Genomic DNA, 17936 nt, shown 5'->3' with positions numbered 1-17936 from the left:
GATAAGCCCAATGATTTTTCAAGCCAGAATGGGTGAGTTAATTGAGACTTGATGACTGGTTAAATGACTCAAACTGCGGCCAACGTGAACACAATAATCAAAGAGAAATATTAGTGTTCATTCTTCAGATATAGATTTTGTCAAATTTGCTGAATGTTTAAAAATCCGTTGACATGGTTACAAGTCCCATAAGACAAAGACCTTGACTGCAGCTTTGAAGCAGCTCGTTCGGACTATGAAATTCCTCTTGCTAAAAATGAAAACAGAGATAAAATGGCAAAGCGTTACGTTCGACATTATAATCGAGGTCGTTAATTTGCCAACTTGGCTAATGGCTGCAAAGTTCCCTCATCCCACAAATTGTTTGCCAAGTTGGCCCTGGCAACGAATAAAACGAGATACGAGTATACATTGTACGTATTTGCCCGAGATACGTGAACCAAAGAAATGTATTTCGGTACTTGAGACGCAGCTCTCAATTTTGGAGTATTTCAAAGGCTACTGGTAGCCTCATCATCCACTACAAAGGGCAAACAGCGGTGCGAGGCCTCGTAGGCGTTTAACTTGATCAGCATCGCCTTGAAGATATCCACGGGCAAGGTGCTCTGGAGCAACTGCAGCAGTTTTGCCGGCTGGCCGCAGACGAGCATCGCGTTGATTAGATGCTCCACGCCTCCCTCAACATCGCCGTTTGTGATCAGGGTCTCGCCCTTGTGTATCTGGGTCATGAAGTACAATTCGACGTCCCGCTCGCTCATGGGAACCGATGCCGCTGACTTCACGGATGCCAATGAGCGTTGAATCCTGCGGTCGTGCAACTTCTTCTTGAAATCCGGATCACTGCGACGCTGTTTGTCGAAATATACGCAATAGCCCATGAACAGTATGCCCGATATGGCCGCCAGCACCTTGAAAGTTCCCGTGACTCCAATCATTTTCGAATTTAATTCTTTACGTGTTTCTGTTTCTCCTTGTTGAAAAGTCAAAACCTGGACAACGGGTCACTGACTTGTGTATTGAAGAATGTGTTCAGTAGAAACTGAAGTGATAGGAAATGGCTTGAAAGATATTTCGAAACTAACACGATCTATCAAGCCATCTTCAAAAACAGAATAATCGTCTATTCGAATCAGCTACGAGGGTGCAAAATGATGTACATATATATAATATTCTTCTCATAAGGATAGTAATGGGTATCGGATAGTTGACTTGCTCAACTACACCGTCTTCTGTAATTTTTTTTGGTACTTATCCCTCTTTATTAGGGCAATAACAGGGTGCTCTTAAACGCACGTGTATATGGAAATTGATGACCATTTAATTCGATACGATACTTATCAAATGATCGACCTAATTCGATGTCAGACCACTCCAACTTGCTCTGGCTGTTTGCGGTGTGACCCCAGGACTTGGCCACAGTCTGTTGCCAAGGACACGATGAACCATATGAACATGGATGGATGGTAATAGAATCTTTTCAACTGATTTTCGGTTTGCCTTTTCAATCGTTAAAGGCTTTTTTGCGGCTGCCATGACAATGAAAAAGGAGTCTGACAAGTGGGGCAACTGCGCAACAAACATCAACTTATTATGCAAATTGTTATTCAGCGAATGGGGCTCTCGCAGTTCCCGTAGCTCCGAAGCCATCAAATCCTATTACCTCGAATAAAAAACTCTGGCCATCGATTTCACTGGGAGTTCACTGTGCAACAAGCAATTTAACGCATTAGCGCGACTTTCTCCTTTCTCCTCTAACTACCAAATCGTGCCAATAAAAATTTAGCTGGTGTCTGGTTTTCGGGTTGGATTTTGATTTCGGTTTGCGTTTGGGCTTGAGTTTCATCTCTATATATCGAATGTCCTTCGTTAAAACTGTTTGTGATTCAATTAGATAGTTGAATGTTTCCCAAGAGGCTTTTGATGGGGTTAGGTTCTGTTACTGGTTAGAATTTCAATTACACTCTGTAATCGCTTACCATTATGCGAGTATATGTTCCGCCTTGAAGCTTGGCTCCTGTTTGCTTTTGGGTGGGTGAATAAAAGCGAAATCCTTTAAAATTGAACTACTGAAAAGAAGGTGAATGGGATGACGCGGGAAAAAAACCGAAGATTATAGGATTTGAGAGTATTTGAAAGGATTCGCTTTTTGCGAATTTGCATTGAAGGGACCTCCTTCTGCCATCGCCACCCAGTTTTTGGCCATATTTGAGTAATAACTACACCCACATTAGTATGAATTCGTGCATGGCCAACTGGGTTGAATGGAATTGGACTCTCAGCTTTGCATAAATAATGCGACTGGCAACATAATGGAATGCAAATTCCCTTTTGGGATTGCTCTAATGATATTAGCAGCACACTTTTGCAGCCAAATTAGTATTTATTCAAGCAAATTAATCCCAGCTTTGTGCTCATTGCCAATTTCCATCTAAAATATTTACCTAACCCTTGAGCTGAATGGCAAGACCTGAGGTCATCTTTATACTGGCTGTTAACAATTGAGGACAGTCCTGTTTACTGACCATGCCTCAATAGTCTCTAATTGACAAACGATAACTAAATATTGTCTTGACTTGCCACTTTATAACAATTTAATATATGTACTATGTCAACAGCTGACCACAATTTGCTCTTCAATTAATTGGGTGGGATTAAAACAACTTAAAGTGAGAAATTCCATGACTCGTGTAATTCTTTTACTCAAATAGCACAACATATACGCAGATGCATTTATCAGTTATACACAGAATGTATTTACAAACTTGACTTAGCCTAGATGTTTACAACAGTTAAAACTTACAGCTCTTCGATGGTTAAAGTGTCGATAGATTCTTCTATACAAATACGTACAAATTCAATTTATTGGTAAGTTTTTCCTTCTTGCTGAAGCATTTTCTTTTGACAACCAGAAATTCGACTTTGACTTCGCATTAGGGTGACTCGACTTGCAGAAGTGCAATAGAACTTTAAGTGAAATAAGAAATTTATATAGCGGACAGAGGGGGGAATAATAATTCATTGGGAACGAAACTACTTTACATAACAGAGGCTAACGATTTAATAGTTAATATTCAGTACTTAAAGTTCCCACTTAAAATCGACCCACCCTGCTATGCAAACATGTTTCATCTCTTTGTGAATGTGAGTATATGTATAGAGTAGAGCCAGCAGTGGCAAATTGCATTTCCCCCGCAGCGAAACGAGGCGAAGGCCAGGAGGATTCACAATCCGTTTCAGTGTCAGGACAAATCGGGATAACATCACAGCTGCTTGGGACTGAGCTCCACGGGATTATTGTCCTCGTCACAGGAGATGTATTTGATTTTCACGCGCTGCCGCTCGCCGATACTGTTGTTGATCGAAAGGCACAGCGGCGAACTGGACCCATCCGCCGGCCGTTCCATGATGCACTCGACGGCTGCCCGATTGGTTTCACTTCCGGGCGGCTGCTGCTGCTGTGCACTCCGCTGCTCCCGGCAAGAGCTGGTGACCGGCGCCTGCTGGATCTGCGTCTCCATCGTGCTGCGCTTCCACTGACTCTTGGTCTCCGCTGCGGAAGGTTGCGTGGGATGTGGTGAGTGGTGGGACAAGAGCAACTGGGTCTGAGGCATAGGCTGAGTCTGGGCCAGGACGGCCAAAATAGTTTGGGTGGTAGGGGGGGAGGAGTTGGGGAGCGAGTGGGCGACGGTGTACCCACCTCTTGTGTGCCGGTGTGAGCTGTTCTTGTTCGTCAGCCGGCTCTTCGGCGAGTCGAATCGATGGCGGGTGAGGCCCACGCAACAGCAGCAGATGATCCGCTGGAAGTACATCCGGAACCTAAAAATGAGAATATAAATTTGGAGAATATATTAACATATATATATTCTAGCACATGCGAAGAATTTGTACTACAAATTTCTTTACTGCCGGAAAGAAGTGACATCACATATCTCTCCCTAATTTCATTTGCTTATTCATTGTCAATTACCTCTTATTCATCCAGTAGTAAATGAGCGGATTGACCATGGCATTGGACATGGCCAGCCAGTAGAAACCGAGATACATGTGCTGCACGTACTTCGTGGATGCCACCTGGTTGTTGTGGTAGGCGTAGATGAAGAACAGGTGATACGGCAGCCAGCAAATGGCAAAGATGGACACGATGGCGATGAACATGCGCACCACCTTCCGCTTCGACTTCATCGACTCCATCTGGCGATCCGTGTTCTCGCCGATCGATCTACTGCCCCATAGGACGCGACCCATGAGGGAGTAGCAGATGAGCATCACAATCATGGGAATGCCGTAGGTCAGAACTAGGATGATCAGGTTGTATCTGCAATTTAATATTTGTAGTATTTGATCAGCTTATCCTTTTAGTATGTTATCATTAAGTGTGCTAATAAACATAATGATTATTTTATTTTAAAAATTCAAAATTCATTAAACATTGTGTTAAACTTACGCATAGTCCGCCATTGAAGTGGGATATCGTCCATCTGGCCACATCATGAAGCAGACTGTCCTCGATTTTCCATTGTAATAGCTGCAAAAAAGTATTCATTTAAATATGCAAATTTCGAAACCTGATAAATCAAAATTTCATAATTTAATTACTCCCCAGATTTCCCTTGAACATAAAAAGCCGTCAGGTTTCACACTTCGCCAGTTTTAAGCACCGAGGAAGTGGCAGAATGGAAGCTGCCTGTTACAAGCATGACAAATTTCACGTTTGGCCCGTCATCAAATTTAAAACTTAATTTGCCAAATTATGAGGTCTTTCATGGCGCAGTATTGTCGAGCACTTAAAAGGGGCGTTGCCTCGAGTCCACACAAAAATCCCCTGTACCTGTCTGTTTACCCGTACTTTTCCGACCATTAATAACACGGCTATGGCAACTGGTTGTGGGCAGACAGGTCATAATTTGACCAACAATTATGGGGAAAGTGACCGGGAGCGTTTGTCTGACAAATCACGGGTACCCTTCACACCCAAAATGATTGATTCAAATGGAAAATTGTGGTATATTATTTGGGGAATTGATTTAAGCTCTGCGTGATTTGATTTGTCACGCCCGAATATTAACTTCATAATATATCTATTTAGTAAAGCTTTTAAAATTGTTGTGCATATCTAGGCAATTGTATTTTTAATAATATTCGTTCCTCTTCCAATTACAAGATAGGCTCTCAGGAATTCCAACTTGCTTAGACATTTATTAACGAAATGAATCCCTTTACTTTCTGACATATATTTTCAGGCTTATCTGAGCTTGTCTGGTTTACTTTACATCACTCATATGCCTCGAAGCCTTTTAACTGTCTTAATCCCCGGGGGTTTCTTCGAAAACGTTCATCCAATTTGGCGTTTTTTCACTCTCCCTGAAATCGTCACACATATATATATCCTTACAGCCATATATCCTTCATTTTCACTCCCCTTTATATGCTCTTGTCGGAATTTGCCACACTCGTCGTTCGACTCTCTTGAGCTTCACCTTGGCTATTCTTTATCACATTTTGATATATGAACTTGCCATCTTTTATTATGCCTGAAGTCTGTTACCCCGGGAGACCTTTTATCCCGCCTGTGTTGAGAGCCCAAAATAAAAAATGCTTCAATTCTATTAAACAGGACACCCAGACGCTTCAGTTCGGCAGAAATTCACCGACCGAATGTCGCGAATTTGCGTAAAATTCAAATGAAGCCGTCGGAGCTGAGACGACATGGTGATTTAGATGGATGCTTATATCAACATCGAAAATGGCCGACCAAAAATAGGGAGAAATAGATAAAATATGGAAGTAATTCTGAAAGGTGCGCGGAATTTCATTTTATATTAGCTTGGCCTCTCAAATCGATACCTGGAGCTGCGGGAGATGCTACACTACCACTCCACAGGGAGCCTGGCCAACTCGTAAGCCAAGGCTTACAAACTTGTTTATGCGTTGCGTTTTGTGTTTCACGCGGAGGTTAAACAGAAACAAAGGGAAGACAGTGTTTTTGGTAAAGAACTTTAAGTACCCTAGAACCAAACCTCTCATTGTACACTAGGTTTTAATTGATTCAATGAATTATACAAATTTTTCCAAATATTTTAAATATCTACATTTTCAGTTAAATTCAAAATTTAATGAGCATTGACTTCTGAGAAGATTCTAGCTGTGCAATCTGCTAGTCAGAGCACTAATACCACATCTTAAGAGAAACCCTCCATTCGGGTCCAATCGCCCACTTACTGCTTGGTCATGATGCTGGAGTAGAGCAGACATGGCGCCGACAGCACACAGCTGAGTGCCCAGATCAGGACCAGGATGATGCGCACCTTCCGACGCGACGTGCGGCGCTTCAGCGGATGCACAATGGCGATGTATCTGCAGGATGTCAGGAAGCGGATGTGCCGACGCACCGATTAGAAGTCGATGGAGGAGAATTGAGGGCAGGAGTTGGGGAAAGCGTAACTCACCTATCGAAACTTATAGCCACGAGCGTGAAGACCGACGTGGAGACCGTGACGTTGGCCACGAAATTGTTGATTGTGCAATAAATCGAACCGAATGGCCAATCTGAGTTCAGCATGAATATAAAGTTGAAGACGCAGTTCAGCGACGACATCAGCAGGTCGGCGATGCTCAGGTTCAGCAGGAAGTAATTTGTGACCGTCCTCATGCTGCGATGTCCTGCAGAGACATTAGGCGTAAGAGAAGCAGGGGATTAGAGGGAAAAACTCGGGGAAACGAGAAAATGGGAAATGGCAAAGCAGACACGTGATGGCCAACACAAAAAATGCTAGAAACTAGAGAGAAGGCTATCGCCAATGCAGCGTATACGTGCTTTTGCAAAGTGCTTTAAATCCGTTTTTTTTTTGCAAGCTTACCTGTAACGATCCAGAGAACAATACCATTGCCTGCAATGGCCACAAACATCATCAGACCGAAAATGATGGCCCAAATCGTTTTCTGCTCCCATGGCAACTCGTACGGTCTTGTCGGCGATGGAAACAGACACTCGGTCAGAAAGTCTCTGTGGAATATCGAAAATATCATCAAATTTGTATTGCAAAATTTCGGAAAATATCAAGCCAGAGGCAGTTGGTGTTATTTTGTTTAGGGAGAAGCAATTATGATGGTGTACAAATATTTAATTTTCGGAAATTCTGTTCCCAGAAATTCTAGTATACTAAATCCAGCTCAAAATCTTAATTCAAATTTAATAACTCTGAGGGATTGGTAATTTATTCCTTAACTTAATGGCATATTGGAGAGAATGCCATTGAAGAAATCCCATCTTAAATTTAACTTTTCGCCACCCTTCGGGCAAACAATATTTGGAAATTCAATCACAGACTGCCTGAAACTTTGTGATTTGGCAAACCTCTTCAGAACTGCGTGCTCGTCTTTGCCTTAACAATAACAATAAGAAATCAATGAAGCAAAAGCTTGGCGAAAAATCCTTAAAGGAAAATTGCCACAAAAGAATCGTCCTTATCGATATTGAAACAGCAGCAGAACTATGTAGCAGAAAATATGCTGTAATAATTTCATTGGACCGACATCCGTCGGCCAAAGGAAACGAGTTGGAGGTGGATCCATGGAACTGGAACTGGGGATCAGATTATCATATCAGGCATTATGCTAATCATGGCAGGGAATGACTTGTGATGCGACGAACATGTCGCTAACTATTTCGAGGGCTGTCTTTGTCATTGGTTCGTTGGTTGTGGAGCTTCCTTTTGATTAGCCCGTAGTTGAATGAATGGTAAATCCTATTAATTAGGGGAACCTTGTTCGATTATAGTCATGGCCATCCATATCCACAGACCATGTTCTCTTTACTTCCGTAGCCAGTCGGTGGCTTTGTTTGCGCGCCACAGGGCGTATGAGCAATATCAATGAGCCGTACCTCGCCCTTTTTTCCATTTCTATTTTTACCACCCTGCTCAAAATGCAGCAGACAGAATTCCAACGAAAATTCAATAAGCGAATTGTTCACATTCATCCATTTCCACTCATATTGCCAGTTGTCTCTCGGGCATCAAATTTGCCCACTTTGTCTAACCATGATTGATGCCCTGATTGATTGGTATTGTTCGACCCGCAAAATACTTTTGACTAACCCACATTAGATTTAAATAATTTGGGTTCCGTGGTCCCAATTAAATGCCCGCAAAACCGATGGAATAGAATTGCTAAATATTTAGATCTAAAACTTTTAAATTACCAAAAATTGTTGCATTGTTTGTTCTAGTTTTTTACATTTCGGTTGCGAATGTTGTCAAACTCTCTGCTCAGTTAGCTGCAGTTTGCCATATAGAAACATTTGTTCATATCCAATCAATAATATTGAAATTCTGGTCAATAAGCCGTTGAATTGTGAAGTGGCGAAACCAAATTGAGGGAAATATTGTGTGTTTACAGCTTTGTATTCACTTACTCCTATTATTTGTACTTAAAGTCTGGATTTTCTTGCTAAGCATATTATAAATTAATTAAGTATTTATTACTAACTAAACTACATTTAATTTCATTCAGACCGTATGCAACGCAAATGCTTGAGAGCTCTTCACATAATTATCGACCGTTCATATTACAAGTTTGGTTGGCCATAAATCTGCTAACTGAGTTTTTGTTTTTGCGGACTGGCCTGTCATACACGTATCGCATTACATTCGAAGTATTTATTTGCGATTCGACTATCGATTTCACATTTAATTAGATATTTTGCGATGTGCAGAAGCAAACAAGAACTCCATTAATTACATACACACAAAGCCCATGTAACAATGACCCATAATCAACATTAAATGAACATGATGTAAATCCTGAAAATATAAAACTACGTTATTGAAATTTTGGCTAAATTTGTTTACATGAGCTTCCATTTCCAAATTTTAGATATAATTAGTATGTATGATACAAATTCAAATGGGCTATAATTAGCATTTCATTTCATTAAAGAGAAATTATGCACGCATTTTAATGGGTTCAGTGCATGTGAAATTCAAACAGAATTCGCCAATAATTTCAATTTGCATTTGCATTATGCTTAAATTCCGTTAAATATGACAAACAAACGGCCCACCTTTAATTTAATTTTAACAATTTTCGCTGCATACTTTTTGGAGCTTCCCTACTTTCGCTTGTTTTTTCCAATTATGATAATTGCTGTTGTCTGAGGAACTTTTCACTTATTACAAATACGGGCGAAAAGTTCCCAGCAGATTTATGGTCTCCTGCCATTGCAGCTGACTTTTAAAGCACCAGGATTACGAAGGACAAAGGAGGTAGTTCCAGCCCCGCCTCGGATGGTGTACATTTTCAGCCTAATTTAAGCAAATTTAACTTGATTAACGTAATTTGTGTTTTTTCCTTTTTGACCCCGCTTTCTTTACGGCTACCAAATTAGGTTTAATGCTATTGTAAATCCGTGCTAAACTTCAGTTTGTTCCTGTTATTAAAATAATCATTGTTCATGGACGGAAGTGTTTGGCCATCAGAAGTGAACTAATTACATCCGTTGGTAAGTTTTTTACTTTGCACTTCCGTGCACACTTATAATTTTTGTTCCGTTTACTAGAAACTCGCCTAATGACAGCACAATTTTCCCCGGCCATTTTGGCAGTATAACTGCTGGAAGTTGGCATCGCTCGACTTTTGTAATATATATTTGGCCCTGAGTATGCAAATTTTCGTTGGAACAAATTCCGCAAATTCCTTAAAAATTGTGCAGAGCATTTGGCAGGCAAGGGAATTCGACTTTTTTTTTATTATTTGATTGCTTCCGCAAAAGTCCCAAAAGTGTCAGCTGCTTTGATTCGTTAAAGTGAATAAATTTCGAGTGGCTTTTCACGAATCGCCCAGAATCAATACGTGTGGCAAATTTTTTTTTCAGCATTTTCGATCTGATTGAATTTTCAGTTGTTTACTCTGTCTCTATGTGAGTGCATTCATCCATTTTTACCATAAACCAGATTTCCGCACAACTGATTTGGCCTTATGTTTAAATGATGACCTTTACTGGGTGATAAATTGTGGTTATTATTTGAAATCAACGAGCTATTATTGTAATCAATGGAGAAGAGACTTCTAATATTATTCATGAGTAATTTGCACTGTAAATTATCATATAACTTAAAGAAGACTCAATTTTACTCTTAACTAATAATCCTATTATTCAAGTCTAGTTTTTTATAGGTTTCTACTAAATATCAGCGTTATGAATTGAGTTCCTCCGAGTTAATTAGACACATTAAAGAAATTATCATCGATTATAGTTTACCCTTTCGTAATTTGCTGTTCATGGGGGCACCAACAAATTGCCCGGTCATTATGTGGCAGATAGACGAGTTTATCGTAGCACTCAAGAAGGTGAGTTACCCACATTAACTCGGCTAATAGTCGTCAACCCCCTTTTAGAGCCTCCTGGGGGTCTCAGCCCCCATGTAACCTCCGTTTGACGTCCTGGCAATTTGCGCACTATGTATTTCCTTGGTGCCGCTTCAGCTAACATGTTTCGCATTCGCATTTCGCTCTTTATTATTTTCCACTGAATATTTTATGCATGACGAACCGGGCAATGCAACCCAAATTGGCGGTCTTGCGGCTGCTTTATTTCCCAAGCTATATATTTTGTGCCTGCTTCTCTGGTTGCCTTGTCTCCGGTTCCCTGTCTCACTGGTTCCATTGGGTGTCCTTTTCGGTTACTGCACCGTTGCGATGGCGGAAAACAGGGTAGATCAAGGTCCAAAGTACTCGACAAGGACCTCATTGGGCATGCCGCACGCAGGTTGCAAGTTGGCCCACCGTGTGTTTATACTTCTGGGCGATAACTTCTGCTGCCAACGGCAGTTGCCAAAGTGGGAAAAGTCAGCAAAGTTACGGAACTGCAAGTGTCACGTAGTTTAAAGGCTTTCCGCATACAGTTGGTGAAATACTAATTAGACGGCGCGACGAAGCGACTTCGAGGGAGCTTATAAGTGCTCGGTAATTGGTTTTCTTCTAAGTAAATACTTTGAAATGCATATTTTGAAACAGAACGTATGAATGCTCACTTTTGGCTGCCCTAAGGCAAAATGTTTTAATGCAAGGCAAGAATATTTGTATCTCACTACATTCCCTTCAAGTCCAAATAGAAAATAGAAAAAAATTCCCTCAGTGTTATCCTTGATCATGTGTGTTGTGTCGGAGACAGTAGATAAGTTGGGTCTAATGCTCATCGATGCCTGACAAATGGAGGCTGTCACAGGCACCTTTCCAATCCGCCCCCAAAGTAATCATCGTTGAACGAACAAAAACAATGCGAGCTTAAAGTGGGGCAGCAGTCACTTGAATTTTCGACACGCTTCGCAAATGAGCCCATTTTCAATTTCAGAATTTATGAACGGAGGTGCTTCACATGTCCCTCAATTTCCCGCCAGCCCTTCGACCGAGAGCCCCAGTTTTTGCCACCACACTCTGTGTCCTGCAGAAATGCACTTGACAGAGCAATCGGGAGTGTTGATGACGATGGTGGCAGGACAATGCGTAAATGAAACTGTTCATGTTGTTTGCTATCGAGTGGCCATTAAATTTTCATGCCCCTGTCCGAATATCTGTTTCATTGGCCTCGCTTGCCATATTAATGTTGCCATCTCCTCACCCACTGACGGAATATCCGCATCCGCACTGGGAACTTGTTTGGAGAAAAAGGTAATTGAAAAATTTGTCATATGCAAATTACTCAGCTTGTACAGATTGCGCCCTTCTCGTCCAGTCAACACGAAATGGCCAACATTATTTTTTCGAAATCCATTCCTAGGCCCCATAGCCATTTCTACTGAGCTGCGGCTTAGCCATCGATGAATAGACATAAACAAACTTTTCCCGGCTGCGAGACAAGGAATCATCCTTGTGGGCTCCCTATTCCTCCGTTCCGGACCTAATCCAAACCATTTCTTTCGAATTTCCTTCGAAATGTCACAGTTCGTGGCGTCTCGAAGGGGTTCCTCAGCTAAACAAGCTGGCTACATGAGCCACTTTTGTCTCGGCCAGATGAATGACACAGTTTAGAGGGATTTTGTAACTGGCTGGGTTTTTATCCCCGTAAAATAATAGTTACTATTATATATAGAGAAAAAGTTGCAAAAATAGTATAAAATTCATACTATCATACATTTACTGTAACCTAAGCTTATAATAAGCACTCTACTATTGATGCATCTTTAGTACAATAAAATCAATAAAATTACGGAAAATTTGAAAACATTTCCCCATAGACTGCCGCTATTTGATCTCTTTTTTTAAGCACCATCTACTCTAATTTTGGTAAAGCATTCGAAATTCGATGCTCGCCAATATCGATGAACACTTCTTGTTTTTATGTGGCCCATTCATTCTGATTGGATTTGAGTCTGGCCATAAAAACGCCAGGGCCCCGATGGACACCAACAGCAGCTACAGCCGTCACTAATGTCGTGTGTCCTTTGTTGTGCTGTGCTGTTATCGTTGGGCAAGTATCAAAATCAATAAGCGTACGAAACGCCATAAACATCAAATTCGAAGGGATGCGATCTCTTTAAATCGACTCAAGCAAGCCATTCCATCGGTTTGTTATATACTATGACATTGCGTATACGCAGCGTGGGCCGCCAACGCGCACTGAAGTGTGTGGACAATGTAAGCAAATCCCATACGCGTGTCGAAGGCGAAGCTGTCAAGTTCCTTCCATCAATAATCCATGGGAAATGTCCGAAACATTTGCTCTGATTGAAGCAAACATAATGAGCTTAACCCGAGACAAGCGGCAGGCAATTCACCTGCTCAAATGCCCGCGCATAAACAAAGGACATGCACAGTAAACAATTTGGTTGTACCAAATGAAATTAAATTTTTAAATTAGTGGAGAATGTGTTCTTGGTAGCAGTAGTCGTTAAAATATTTAACTTTGAATTTTTCAATTTGAACGTATCGCCACCATGTTCAATAAATAGGCATGCCTTACCCCCTTTTCTAACTGTACACATTTCCATTTCCACTTTCACTTACTTTCTCTTTCACAAAGAGCATTAAACCTCGAGGCTTAGGGACCAAATATAGAACAACGAACAACAATTGGAAGGTCGTTTTGTTTGTGTCAAAGTTTTTCGAGGATTTAGTTTGGGTGGCCAGCAGAGAGCTTTGCATTTGTCGGAATTTAATTATTTTTTCGATATTTTCCCCTTTTCGAGTAGTTTGTCACCTAAAACAGGATGTTAGGGTGGATAGCAATTAGTAAACTTGTGTGTGAATGAGTCCTTTCAGCTTATTGTGGCAGTGGGCTATTCTAGACTAAAAGCAAGCAATTACAATTAAATTTGCAGGGAGGGAAATAACTTTAAATAGCAATTTATGGATGGGAAACCACGACCAACTTCATGCTTATATATAAAATATTACTGCTAGACTGCATTTTTCCAGTTATAACATTAACTTTAAGGCAGCCCCTGAGTAACTTTGTTCTCTAAAACATAACCAGTAATCAAAAGCATTACTCTCGAACCAACACCTACTATGTTATATATATATTAGTTGTGAGTCAATTCGCAGAAATCATTTTAATTGAAGCTCAAAGCGTCCGTTTAAAGTGCAAAGTTAGAGGAGAAATATATATTTTATATTTATTTTCCTGGAATTTGAATTCGGTGTTTTAACTAAGCACTATTATTTTCTTTATGAAACATGTCATAACTTTTAAATCGATACATAAACTTTTCCCACTAACTTTTATATATAAACCAGTTTGTACAGTAACTTCATCTCCTCTTGTATTTTCCGCCAAAAAACAATTAAAGGATATCCAGCAAAAACAAAAGCCCCTGTAATGAGGCTGAAAAACAGTTTAAGCGCTTAATTAACCAGTTCCAAAAGAGACCGAAATCCATCACTGGTATAATTAAGTCGAGTGAATATTTATCCGCCGGGTGGAACTTTCAACGATTGCCCTTCTTTTTTATTATTTTGTTATGGCGCAAACTTTTGAGTTATTACGCAATAGTCGCAATTGCGGCAAGTCATTAATTTAACTTTGTGGTTAGCTTTCGATACAAATGAAAACGCTGGTACTTATAGTACACGCGGTTTCTTGGTCAACTTAAAATAATTGCGCTGATTAAAAACATACCAACAACGCATTCAATTTCTAATCATCTATTCAATTACCACGGACCCAAATTTCTCGTTCATTTGAACTGATTATATGCTGAACCTATTTAGCCAAAGTGTGGTATTTCAACACTGTATGTGTTTGTCAAATTAAACCAATTAAGTTAAATCTATAATCATAATTTTAATGAAATTGCGCTTATTGGTCGTTATATAATAAGTACAAAAACCTATTAGAGCTGTGGAATCTGATTTTAATTAAACTGTCATAGCATAATAACCACTTTCGCTTTAAAAACTATGCGCTAAATTAAAAAAATTAAAAACAAGAGCGTTCCGAATAAATATGTATTATTTAAAGCATTCTTTTGTTCTCGCTTTTAAATAAGGGATATACACTTTGCAGAATACAATTTAATTACACAATGAAACCTATTTGAAATTGCATTAAAGTACAAAACATGCAGCGCATGTAAATAATAATTGAAAGTCAACTAAAGAATATTGAGTGTGAATACCCCGATTTGTTTTCGGTATTTAAGAAATCCGCGTACTTAAAGCATTAATGATATAAGCGTGACCTATGGATATATTTTCAAAAGCAATCATATTAGGCCTAAACAAATGTACACAATTTTCTCACTGCAAAGTAAGGGCTTTCAAGATTTTAGACTTTAGAATGTTTACTCTTGCAAAATAACACTCAAAGAAAATATGATCAACAATAAACGTTTGCAGTAAAATCTAATAGCTGTGTATCCTAATTTGTATAAGTAACTCCAACTTTTAGTCCGAGTGCACCGATTTAACCGGACGAACGCCAAACACGCTTATCAGCTGCCAGACCCGCGAAACTTTATTCAATTTAAGCCCTCGCCGCGAGTAATCAGTTGGCCCTCATCAGGGAAACCTGGCCGCTTCCGCGAATCGCTCTTAACTCTACCGTTTAATTTGCATAACTGTGTGCGGGGGCTGCTAGAAGATCTCGGCGAAAATAAATAAAGGACGCACGCGAGCGTGGAGTCGAAGTACGTGGAAGGCTAAATAAAAGGACGCAGTACTTCCTGCCCACTCACTTGGCCTCGTTGATGCTCTCGAGATTATCCCGATTGTCGATAATGCTCGACAAGAGGCTGACCACCTCGGTTCTGTTGAGACTGCCCAGGAGCGTGGTGTTCACAATGCTATTCAGCTCGAACCGCCGGACGGCGAGAATGGTGCAGTTGACCAGCAGCTCGGTGTCGACAATCTCCGACATTTTGCCGTACGTAATCAGGACAGAGAGTGGTTTCCGTAATGATCCCGCTGCACTTATGCCACATTTAATAACGCGGCGCCATAGAAACCATTCTGAGCTCCACGGATTTCTCCCAGAAGCTGACTCTTAATTTCTTCGTAAATGCTGTGCTTTCAGTTGATCCTCTTTTGTGGCGACTTTTCCAAGGAGTTCTCCTTTTTATGTTCTTTGAACTGCCAGCCACATGCAACACACTTTTATTTTTGGCCTGTGGTCAAGGACGAGTTGCGTTTAAAGATGCATGTGGCCATTTGGTCACAAAACTGTCAACCTTGCAGTCGTTAAAAATAAGTTTATGTGTCGAAGTAAATTATTTGAAGTTTAAACGCACACGGATTTTAAGTAAATATGGTGAAATGTATAATTTGAATTACAATAGTTTAATATTTCAGCTTGCTATTGCCATCAAATAGGAATAATTTGATTCCATAAAAGGGTTGCATTTAATTATATTGTTTCACTTTACTACTTCGTTTAATTGTATTCAACTATTATTCACGCTTATCCACAAGATTACGAACTAATAAAAGCTTAATCCGCATTTCCCTTTGATATGAAGCTCCTTTTTTCAGAAACCATTTCTATTTAAACTCCATCAGAACAAAAAATATGCTTTTAATCACATGTCATTAAAGTTGTCGCACAATTTGATGCTATAAATAGCATTTAAATTGAATTTCTTAAATCACAATACTGCACAAATTTTGCCTCCCACTTGTGTTTACATTACAAACTTTTTGCACACTTTGTAGCCTCCTTTTTTGGCCACTATTTTGCATTGCTCTTTTCGCAGGCTTTAAGCCAGCACAACACCCATACAGTAGCAACAAGCCCACACGCACACACTACGAAAACACCGTTAGTTGGCAACACTCTTATTTTCTTAAAACAGCTCCCGAGTTTCCGCTCGCTCTGCCGCGCACGTCCTTAGCGCTGCAAGTGCCGTCGCCGACTGGTTCGTGAAAATACCAATTCTGCAGGGCTCCTCTGCCGACGTCGTGCTGACAGAGGCTGGCTGGAAACATACCTGTTGAGAGAAGCTAGCAACATTACTTCGCTGGCAACATGTTGCAGGATATGTTTTTATAGCATGTAATAAAAAGGTTCAATGAATATCTTTTAAGAATTGGTATTTTCGTTTTTAAAAGTAAATTTCCAAGTTATTAACTAGAGATAATTTATCCTTTGTCATGACAGCTTTAGGAGAACGCTTAAAACTCTTGAAGGAAAATATGAGGTTACCTAAACTTTCTTGAGTGCTGGCCAAAAGTAAATTATCGAAGGTTTACCAAGTTGTTATTTTCATTGTAGAAACTTCAGAATTCGCTAAAAACCCCTTGTTGATACCCCAAACTACATAAACATGGTGGGTGGGTGTAAATTTCGGTTCACTTCGTGGTGCTGTGATGAATGACCTGTAAATGACCCCACTTACACAATATCCAATTGCGGAACACCCACACACTTGCGCGAACAAAGAACAATTCAAATGACCTATTGTGATTGTGTGCGTTTGTTTGTCGTATTTTGTGTTTGCTAATGTCTGCCAATGTTTGTGTCTGCCGGTCCATCTGCCCCGCAAGTCGGCCTTTTTTCGGCCCTATGTGATTATGACTGCCCATTCAGGCGGATCTCCTCCTTCGTCCTTACAGATTCCCCCCCAAAAACGTGGCACTATGTACCTCATTTCTGCCCGGGGCACGCACACACTTACAAGCGTATGCATTTCCTTGTTTAGCTTTTTTTACGATCTTGTTTCGTTTAGTTTATAGCTTACATTTGGCCCCGCCCCCAAAAATAACACATCCTACCATTAGGCCGCCCCAAGCATATTTCAGCCCTGTTTATATTCACGGCGATTTATACATGTTTATTATGATAAATTTATGCGCATTTGTTGTTTGGCCGTTTTTATAGAGCGCACGAGTAGCCAGAGGTATTTTTTTTTTTTTACATTTTCAAAATAGAGAGCTTCATAAAAATACGGAGCAGTCTGCAGAAGTTTTGGGTAATACATTTATGCATTAAGCTTTTAGTCAAATTTTTCCGCCAGCAGATAGAGTGTGAAAAAGTGTGTACTAAATTTAAGGCTAAATTTGGATACGCGCTGCATAAATAGCGAAACTGAACCAAATGTTTTGTGCAGTCAGTTCCAAAGTCTAATTAAGTGCATAGTTTCGGGCAAATTTAAATAGTTTCATTTGACTGGTATTCATTAGTTTTGTGGATATTAAAAACAAACTTTATACCTTATACATACTACACATTTTAAATTATTCATCTAACTGATGCTCAATTGGCTATGAATTTAAAATACCCTTCACGGCACAAGTGCTGAGTAGGAAAAACATACTACAGATGACTCAAAGCAGCACAAACTGCTTTCGTAGTCTTGTGTGGGTTGGTTTGACACCACCTATAAATTGAACCGAAATAAGTGCAGCCCGAATTACGGACATGACTCAATATGCAGAGGAACCATATATGCGATCTGGGAGCCATAGCACCAACAACTGGCAAGGGAAACGCCCCAAGTCAACAT

The 17936-nt window shown here is 40.2% G+C and overlaps 2 protein-coding genes across 3 annotated transcripts; both read right to left on the bottom strand.

The window, feature by feature from the left end:
* Positions 1-405: 405 nt before the first annotated feature.
* On the bottom strand, positions 406-1070 carry LOC6606929 (mitochondrial import receptor subunit TOM20 homolog). Its single transcript, XM_002031687.2, has one exon. It carries the CDS (start codon positions 933-935, stop codon positions 492-494), a length of 444 nt encoding a protein of 147 aa, XP_002031723.1. The 5' UTR covers positions 936-1070; the 3' UTR covers positions 406-491.
* Positions 1071-2667: 1597 nt separating this feature from the next.
* LOC6606928 (tachykinin-like peptides receptor 86C) lies at positions 2668-15355 on the bottom strand. Of its 2 annotated transcripts, XM_032722201.1 has the most exons (8): positions 15174-15355; positions 6858-7003; positions 6447-6660; positions 6220-6354; positions 4445-4525; positions 3968-4315; positions 3698-3816; positions 3261-3550 (listed from the first exon to the last, which is right to left on the bottom strand). In XM_032722201.1, exons 1-8 carry the CDS (start codon positions 15353-15355, stop codon positions 3261-3263), a joined length of 1515 nt encoding a protein of 504 aa, XP_032578092.1. The 2 variants fall into 2 exon arrangements, with proteins under 2 accessions (XP_032578091.1, XP_032578092.1); XM_032722200.1 differs by having other exon boundaries at positions 2668-3816.
* Between the last annotated feature and the right edge of the window lie 2581 nt (positions 15356-17936).

This window comes from Drosophila sechellia, chromosome 3R (assembly GCF_004382195.2).
Source record: "Drosophila sechellia strain sech25 chromosome 3R, ASM438219v1, whole genome shotgun sequence".
Classification (NCBI taxonomy): domain Eukaryota; kingdom Metazoa; phylum Arthropoda; class Insecta; order Diptera; family Drosophilidae; genus Drosophila; species Drosophila sechellia.
The sequence above is the reverse complement of the archived record's forward strand: the minus strand, read 5'-3'. Positions and strand labels throughout refer to the sequence as shown.

What these genes read in the sequence shown, in the direction of transcription:
- LOC6606929 (XM_002031687.2), bottom strand. Translation starts at nt 935, where the DNA reads ATGATTGGAGTCACGGGAACTTTCAAGGTGCTGGCGGCCATATCGGGC.
- LOC6606928 (XM_032722200.1), bottom strand. Translation starts at nt 15,355, where the DNA reads ATGTCGGAGATTGTCGACACCGAGCTGCTGGTCAACTGCACCATTCTC. An exon ending in TGTTCTCTGGATCGTTACAG is followed by an intron (nt 6,661 to 6,857) that starts GTAAGCTTGCAA and finishes ATGTCTCTGCAG; the next exon opens with GACATCGCAGCATGAGGACG. An exon ending in GTGGCTATAAGTTTCGATAG is followed by an intron (nt 6,355 to 6,446) that starts GTGAGTTACGCT and finishes GACATCCTGCAG; the next exon opens with ATACATCGCCATTGTGCATC.